The sequence below is a fragment of the Spodoptera frugiperda genome, chromosome 26 (assembly GCF_023101765.2).
Source record: "Spodoptera frugiperda isolate SF20-4 chromosome 26, AGI-APGP_CSIRO_Sfru_2.0, whole genome shotgun sequence".
Taxonomy (NCBI): Eukaryota; Metazoa; Arthropoda; class Insecta; order Lepidoptera; family Noctuidae; genus Spodoptera; species Spodoptera frugiperda.
Genome location: NC_064237.1, coordinates 4338039 through 4347188, shown reverse-complemented (window position 1 = coordinate 4347188; position 9150 = coordinate 4338039). Strand labels below are relative to the sequence as shown.

Genomic DNA, 9150 nt, shown 5'->3' with positions numbered 1-9150 from the left:
CACCAATACCAGTAACAACATGATGACAGTTTCAATTATAGACTTTTGGATATGATACATGACTTGCTTCGAAACGTTTTAGACTATGAAAAGTGGTAGCTGGGACGTTAGTTCTTAGTTAGTCGTCAGTGTAAGCATACCATCTTCAAAAATGAAGCACGTTTTAATATTATTAACAATTGTGCAATCTACATTATCGAATTTTACGTTTTACGACGACTTTCTGAACTGCACTGCAACATCAAACCTTATTAAAACAGCTGTGAACATTTCAAGTACATACTACAATCGTCACTTCACTACAACAGTTATTTGGAAACAGAATTCGTCAAATTGTGTCAACGGATTCTTAATGAGTTACCCCGGCTCTGTGGTTCTCAGTCCTTGGGCCACTTACAACGATAGCAAAGTCCGTGATATCAACGAAACAGTTGGATTCAAACAAACAATCTATTTCGCAAATGATTTGAACGAATACGAAATTATAATGAAACTCATCAATGAAGTTATAAGATTCCCCATTCGGTTTATTCTTGTCTTGGAAAATATTGTGACGTCCGATCAAGAGCTGTATGATTTTATAGAAGTGACGTCGAAGAACGATCAGGCAGATTTGATTGTAGTCAGTGAAATGGATACTGGTGAAGTAAAATTGTCAACATTTTATCCATACAGTGAAGGTTTATGTGGTAACTTCACACCTGTGTTTATGAAGTACGGTGAAGACATGTTTCCTAAGAAATTCAGTAATTTCTATCAATGTCCTATCAGAACAGCCCTCTTAGAATATTACCCTTATGTGACTGTACAAGCAGAAAATGACAGGGTCACATCAGTTGGAGGTTACGATGGGAAAATACTGATGATAATACTAAGTAAATTGAATGCTTCGTTGGAAGTTACATCTGCTTATAATAACAGCATTTTTGGGACATATGTCAATGGAACGGCTACCGGTTCTATTGGAGATTTAGCTACTGAAAAAGCAGATATACTTATTCCAGCTGATATTCTTACTGAGAAAAGATATACCGTGACTCTGCCATCTCACACTTACCACACAGTGGATATTCGTTGGGTCGGTCGTAGGCAACGCGAAGTCTATGATTGGCTAAAATTTATTGTTCCTGATCAAACAAACTTTACTTATTTACACGGTCTAGTATATATTTCGTTTCTTATTTCGGCTAGTCTAGTGATAAAATGTAAACCTCATTTGACCAGAGCAACGAACCGCATTCTGTACCAATCGTTCATCATAATTTTGGGTCAGTCAGTGAAATTTGTAACGAAATCATTCCTCCTCAATACCCTTTTCGTGCTTTGGATTTGGTTCTGCTTCTTCTTCAGAATCGACTACCAAGCAGATCTTGTGAATGCTTTACAGACCCCAGATTTAGAACCACCATTTGAATCTATTGAAGATGCAGTCAGGAAAGTGGATGGTTACGGTGGAGTGGAAGTGGTGGTTGAATATTACAAAGACACTCCATTGGAACATAACTACAAAGTGATACCAATGAATGAACTTAGAACATACATTCGTCGTATCTTTGAAGGAGAGAATTTTCTTCTAGCAACGGACATTGCTCTGGTAAATCTTCTGGCTCCTTACGTTCAAATCCTCGAGAAACGTATCAGTGCTACTGGTGCTAGCTTCTACATGCGCCCTGGATGGCCAGCAGCCAAGGACGTGGATGATGTGATATTCAGTCTCGTTGAAGCAGGAGTTATAGACAAAATTTTGAGCGATGGAAATAATCACAAATGGATTTTAGATAGGAAAGACCTTAATGATGATATGATACCTATAGGTATAGCTTTCTCGAAGATAAACACGTTGTTTTACGGTTTGATTTTCATGTGGGTGGTTTGTGGTGTCATATTATTTATAGAAATTAAATATTACAAAAAGCAAATCATGAAGGCACAACGAGAATATAATTAATGAATGTTTGATTGCTTACGGTACATGTTTCAGAATCAAGACACATCGAAAGTGATTATTCGGAAAAGTGTAACAAATTACGTGTATAAAGTATACTAACCCATACATATGTATATGTATGATTTTGTGCGCACATTATTTATAGTATCTAAAACTATGTGTATGTAAGTTGTTTCAATAATAAAGGGTGATAGGCACATATTTAAAAACTTATTGCTAAGGAAATTATTGTTTGCAAGCATTTATTTGGCCGTGAGGTGCCTATGGACAGTTGGTGTGTTCACTCGCGCTCTTCATCTTATTAATTATTCCGTGTTACAGAAAATAGAGAGATCAAATTACCACACTTAACATTGTCTAGCTTTTCCATAAATTAATGGCAGTATAACCTATAAAGTATTGAACAAAAAAAAGTAAAATAATGTACAATTGCGAAATAAAACAAGATAAGTATTTTAGAATAAAAAATATAATTGTCAATACAAATATTTTTGCTGATATTGGTATGAAAACAAAAGAAATTATAATAAGATAACCCTTGGTAATAATAATTAAATTATAAGATAATCAATTTTATTACGGTTTCAAATATCGAACAACGGACAAAATATTTTTTAATCGCCAAGCCATCATTTTATTAAGCACCATTCTTTTAAATAAGTTGTGAAGCAATTAGAACTCTATTGTGTTGTGATAACAGGCATAATAGCTTCGTATCTCATTGTAGCAGGGGCTGTTTTCAACCATTTTCAAAAATTCAGTACGCGCCACAGACGGCGAGCGGGACTCCAACAAATGAACCTAATTCTATTTCGGCCATATTCTGACGTATCTATATCATTAATTCATATTCAATTATTTATTTCGAGCCTTGATTTTGTTTATAAAGTGGGAGATTTTGGTAAAGGACATCGTAGGGGGATCAGATCTTATAAATGTGGTGCTTTATATCAAGAAAAATAGGTAACAAGTATTTTTACCCGAAAGGTCCGCTATTTTCTATTCTAAAACATGAAACAACTGTGGTCTTCAAAAAATACTGACTTACTAAAAGACCATAAAGTGAAATAGGAAAATATCAGGCAACTTTGTTACACAAACTCAAGAAGTTAGATTTTAGATGAATATTGCAATAATGTTTGATGGATATTAAACCTATTTACCTATCGTACTTAAAAGTTGGACTTCAAACCACCATAAGGAGAAATCAATTAATAGCAAAATGTACTCTTCAGTTCGAATTTTCACGAAAACCAATAAATTAAAGGTATTTTAATGTTATTTATTGTTCGGTGATAATTAATAGTTCTGTTAATTGGAATTACATACGAGTGTAACCAAATCTATTTAAATGAATTAAATTGCTATTAATTGTGAATATGGGGTTCAGCGACTGAGGGTTTCTTTTTAGCTCGAAATTTTACTAAATAGGTACTTTAGTTATACATATAACTGCTGATTTCTTCTTTCTACATCACAAACCAAAACCTTCGAAGCGAAAATAGGTGCAGAAATTCACATCATTAACTGCATTTAGAGAGCAGTAGGTAACTCCAAATAAACTAACACGAGGAAGGAGCTAGGACTTACTCTAAAATAATTATCGAAATTATACCAGACATCGAGGTGGAAATTGGCAAACAGCGCGGGCAAGTACCAATTCCATTTGGCAATGAAATGCAAACATAGGTAGCCCACATTTGATCAAACCAATCCGAAGTTGCCCTCAGTACCGTGCATAATTTAATTGCATCATGAATATCTTCGGCGGAGAACTACTGCCTTCTACTGCGTACTTGTGAATTTGGATTCAATGTACTTTGGAATATAGTTAGATAAATGTTTTTCTAATAGTTGAATTTACTTACCTCTGGGACGAAATTTTTCTTCAAAAAGTAATGCTAAATTCAAGCACGACAGCGCTATTTTTAGCATGCTATTTTATTTATTGCATCCATTATGTACACAGGTGGTGGAAACACAATTTCACGGACCTATACAATGATTAAAATCAAAGATTGGTAGATAAATCATTTGGATTGAAAAGAAGGTATATACTTTTCTTTATTGATACATATTTAGTTCTTGAATGTAATTGCTTTTTAATGGTTATTATATTATCATTCACCATCATTCAGGTATCAACCTGTAGAGTACTGAATTATACTACTGAACTTATATTTTTATTACTTCTGTGGTGTTGTTTCAAACACCGAATGCTTTAACATCTAGTGATATTTAAAGTTAATGAATTTTAAGTAGTGTTAAAATGTCCCAAGAAATCTTTTGGTGGTGCTTTATATACCAGTATCACTCTATACATACCACCTCAGCGTAAGTATAACTTTTTTTAAACTATTTGAATTCTTACTGAAATCGATATTTCTGTAGAATACAAGTCCAAAACAATACAGCAGTTTCTATGTAAATGTAAATGTCCATATTTTTAACCGATTTATATACAACGGCATATTGTCTCTTTCTAGAGAAAACTGTATATCTATGCTTTTATTTGGTTATAGATACGTATTCTATACTGTATATACAAGAGTTGATCATTTATTTCAAATTGTATTCAAACACATCGATTCTCTATACTTTCTTAGTGCAATGTTTTAGTTTTCAAATTATAAAATTTAAAAATATCCAATATTTTATTTTCCCTATGTAAAGTTCAAATTAGTTGTAAACTTTCATCCAAACAACCTACTACTGTATTTGAACAGTATAAATAAAGTATCTACAGCAACCACTTTCTCAACCAAAAACTCAAGCTGTGCAAACTTATTCATCACTAACCTAAAATAAACTCTTTCTGCCAGGCAAATTAAAATGGACGTCCACCATTAAGAATTATCGACCCTAGAGCGAGCCGGTCCGAGACCATTTGTCATAAATATTTTAATCACAAAATGCAAGTTTGACAAATACGTGCTCTAATTTTGAATATGTTCGAAGAATAATGCATGCGATCGTTTGGTCCGACACTCATCCGTTTGCCGGCTATCTGCAATGGGTCCCATAACCATAAATTGCCGGCCGGCGCTGCCCGATCGGGAAACTTTTGTCTCCAGCCGATTTTTGTGTCCAATGATACATCATTATCTTTATAGCTCATAATTTTTATGAAGAATGAATGGTATCGAACGAATCGAACTTTTAAAAGTGGAACGAAAGAATCAAGAATTATGGTTTTAAATATGTTCGGCCATGTGGCAAAAAGGTTTCATTTATTTGTTAGTTAGTTATAAAAAATGGTTACAGAATTTTGTATCATAAAGTATCAAATATTTCAGTTAACTTTAGTCTTTCTACTAACAGTAACAATTATAACTACAGCGTACAATTTGAGGTTTGCAATAACAATACCCATTACATCGACCAGGGGTCCACATTTCCATGTAAATGAATTTTGAAACCGTGCGTGTTATCACTGGTACATATCTTTAATAACCATAAATCAACAAATCGAATCGGCCAATTATTATTTATGGCATAGAAAAAAGCCAATGGCATTTCGGTTCTGATTGCGAAACACATCTAGTCTAAAACGTAATCTTTTTCAGATATTTCACGAGAATTTTTATGTACCTATACTCAGTATAATAATGTAGCCCAGTTTGTTCATCGACTTCTTTGGGCGATAAGATCTGTTATGAAATTTCTAGTTAGCCTACCACCGAATTTATTTGCTCAGTACCCAAATTTCATCTACCTACGCAAAGTTGATTTATGTTCTTTATAAATCTCCCTTTGTGCCCTCTTGTGACTGCTTGCCGGTGTAAAGCTAACAGGTGCAGTGGGAATATTAACCAAAAACCAGTGGGTTGTAGTTATAAGTTCTTACGGTTTCAAGGAATTAAGAGACTTAGATAATCTACTTGAGCATTCATCAACTTTGTCTCATGTTATTATTGAATTCAATTGGTTTAAAAGACTATTATTCGATTTTGTAAAGAATTTTCAATGAGCACCCCGTCGCATAGGTATATGTTCAATTATATATATATTGACGACACTGTGCAGATAATTATTAAAAGAAACACACTATATATCAACCCCTTGACCAAGTATTATTCATCCCCAACAATACAGCTACAGGCCCAAACAATACCCACTACCGATGGGCTTAATTAAAAAATAACAAATCCTCTTTATCGAGCATCGATGACAAACTGCCGTACATGTCATTTGCAGCGTATGGCTCATTTGTAATAGCTGGGAACATGGCCCTAACAATGGGTCCTCGCGTAGTGCCCAGTGACGTCAATGCACACGATGTTGTTGTCCAAGTGAATTGTTGTGCCGGCGACTCCTGTGCGGGCACTCGCGATAAATCGTGGAGAAACAATAGCACAGTAGGTGCCTAACGTCGAAGTATCGGACACGCATAAATCACTCGATTTAGTAACGTAGACCATGTTGTATGGACAAGCCTCACAGCTGTAATAAAAGCGGTGTTATAATACCTAGTTCCTCTAAAATAAATCTGTCTTTGTTCTATCCATATTTATTGTGGGAATAATTCCAAACTTTATTTTCGAAACCGCTTTTTATTGTGTATGATTCTTCTGTATTTTTCCAAACATTAAACGAAGCTGGTAAGCTTGCATATAATCAATAGTAGAGTAGTCCATTAGTAGACAGTAATGCATAAACTTATAGTAACATTAAACCAATTAACAAACATAATCTAACATAATTAACACAACACCCTATCTATCTACACACACACTTACCTAAATGAAAGCAACAAGATGGATACCACCTACAGGTACCTAATACAAAGACTAACTATTGTAATGGCTCCGTGTGATACGAGCTAACAACATCAGATGCAAGCTTTCCTCGCAGTTATACAGTTCGACAGGTTACAGACTGGTAACGTAAACTAACTACCACTAGTACTGCGCGTTACAGATAGCCCGAACATTGAACATACTGCAAACAGCCGAACTTTGTTCGTTGTTCAATGTTATTGTGAATTAAATGTTAATGAAACTAGCTGTTGTTGTCGGGTAAACATTGTAGCCCCAATGTTCACATGATCGCCTGGTACTGTCCATGCTAGTTGATTAAAAGTATGAGGTTGATTTTGAGGGTTGATGTCATCGGAGAATTGATTAAAATTCGCTTAAGCTTTTGATAAACTGAAGAACTTTCTAGTTTGGGTAATTTTATGTGAATGTACCTATATATCTGTATAAGTATTTTAAACTCCCAATAGTCGATAGTCGTAACTAGTTTTTTCAAATTATTCATAAATGCATACATTTACCCTTACAAACACGAAAGTACAACGTTATAAAAATATTATTTGCAGCTGCGTCTACGCTTACTTTAATTAAGAAAAAACAAACGTCCGGACTTCCAGCCATTAACTTCTTAACAGAGATGTCGGGATTGAAAGCAATGGAACAATTCAAAATTAATTATATGAAATGTTCAACAATGCTTCTAACACAATTTTAATTCAATGTTCACAAGTAATTTGAAATCTCATTACGCAGATGAATATTAATTATAAAAATACCGTGGTTCGTAGTACTCGAGTTCCAAGTCTTTACTATTACGAGTCAAGGAAAATTTCAAATTGTCGACAAAGTGTCGACAACTGTCGTCGAATTTCACGATAATTCCCATCCCCCTTTGACCGTGCCTTTCAATTATGAAAATATTCCTTTAATATAGCTGTTCCGCCCAAAGAATATTCTTGCGACGATAATGTTTGTACTTAATTAGAAAATCAGATTTATTTCTCAAAGAAAGGGTTTATTGGCACAAGTCGACAAAGAGGGGCAGTAATTAAGATTTAGTTGTTACGGAGATTTATTAATTTGTTTAATCCCTTACTAGATACTTAGTGCTTAAAACGAAAATTTCGCACTTCCTTATTTTTCGATGAATAAGTAAATTTTGAGTAGCAATAGTAGTATCCGCAATTTGCTTAACATGCTAAACATTAGGTAAAGGTTCTTTTTTTGGTTGGCTATTTTATGAGACCCATACAAAAGGTTTTCTTTATTTAGAGCAGTGTGTGAGTCATCTGACAGTCCGTGTTGTTGTCAATGTGGATTTTCTGCCCTGGGGTCAATTTTTTTATTTTTTATGGAGCACACGGATCGCTGTTGCTCATGGACACCTGAAACACTAGAGGTGTTACAAGTGTGTTGCCGGCCTTTTGGTGGTTAGTAATTTAAGGGTTGTTGGGCAATCGGGAATTGGGAAGGGGTGTAATTGGGCCTCCGGTAATTTCACTCACACAACGAAACACAACGCAAGCATTATTCCACGTCAGTTTTCTATGAGGTCGTGGTCGTATCACTCCGGCCGAGCAGGCCCATTCATGCTGAAGCATGGCTCTCCCACACTTACCACTTTTAATATCTCTTACTTACTTGCTTACTACGTTGGATTAGCGACTCAATTAATTTAAGAGATATCACCGATTCTCGCGTTTCTCTATGGCAGTCTCGATGTTTTCACCAATTACCACCATTTAATATTTCTTATAATTACCTATCAGTTTGTAAGTCTCCTAACTTCCAAGCTACTTAAAAATCCACTAAGAACAAAATAGACAGAAGATCATTATGGCACAATGATAAAGAGATTCACATTTAAAGATACTCGACGAAGATATTTAATAAACAACAAACTGCCATAAAGACATAAAACCTTGTATCAAATATCCGTACTATTCATATTCCAGTTTTTATGGAGGACGGACGTATCTGTGTTTCCAGTTTTATGTGATCTTTATGAGACTACGGGCACGCTGACCCGAGATTTTCTTTTATATTTTACATGTTTATAATTTCGTTTTGTTTCGCCGGTCCTAGGTTCGGTAACTCTGTTGTATTTGCGACAATATTACAGTTGGTATTTTATATTTTATAGAGCTAAGATCATGTCGAAACGTTTTTGAATCTTTTCCTCCTAAACATTTTGCGAGTGGGTAAGTTTGACGTTTATATTTACGAGGACCTCATCAATCCGATGTCTGAATTTAGTATTCCTAACAGACATAAACGACTGTCGCGTTGCACTCTGACTCATGGGAGATTTTCACCAGGTAAAGATGAGTAGGTACCCATTCACAACCGCAGTAAACATATCATATAAAGAGTGGTCGTCACGGCTGCAACTTTAGCCACAATCTCAACAAAGGAAAATAAAAATGTCGAAATGAAACTCAAGTA

General features: G+C 34.9%; 1 protein-coding gene across 1 annotated transcript; it reads left to right on the top strand.

Moving 5' to 3' along the window:
* The first annotated feature begins 114 nt into the window (after positions 1 to 114).
* Positions 115 to 1948, top strand: LOC118264479 (uncharacterized). The gene has a single exon (XM_035576993.2). The coding sequence runs from the start codon at positions 152 to 154 to the stop codon at positions 1946 to 1948; it is 1797 nt and encodes a 598-aa protein (XP_035432886.2). The 5' UTR covers positions 115 to 151.
* The last annotated feature ends 7202 nt before the right edge of the window (positions 1949 to 9150 follow it).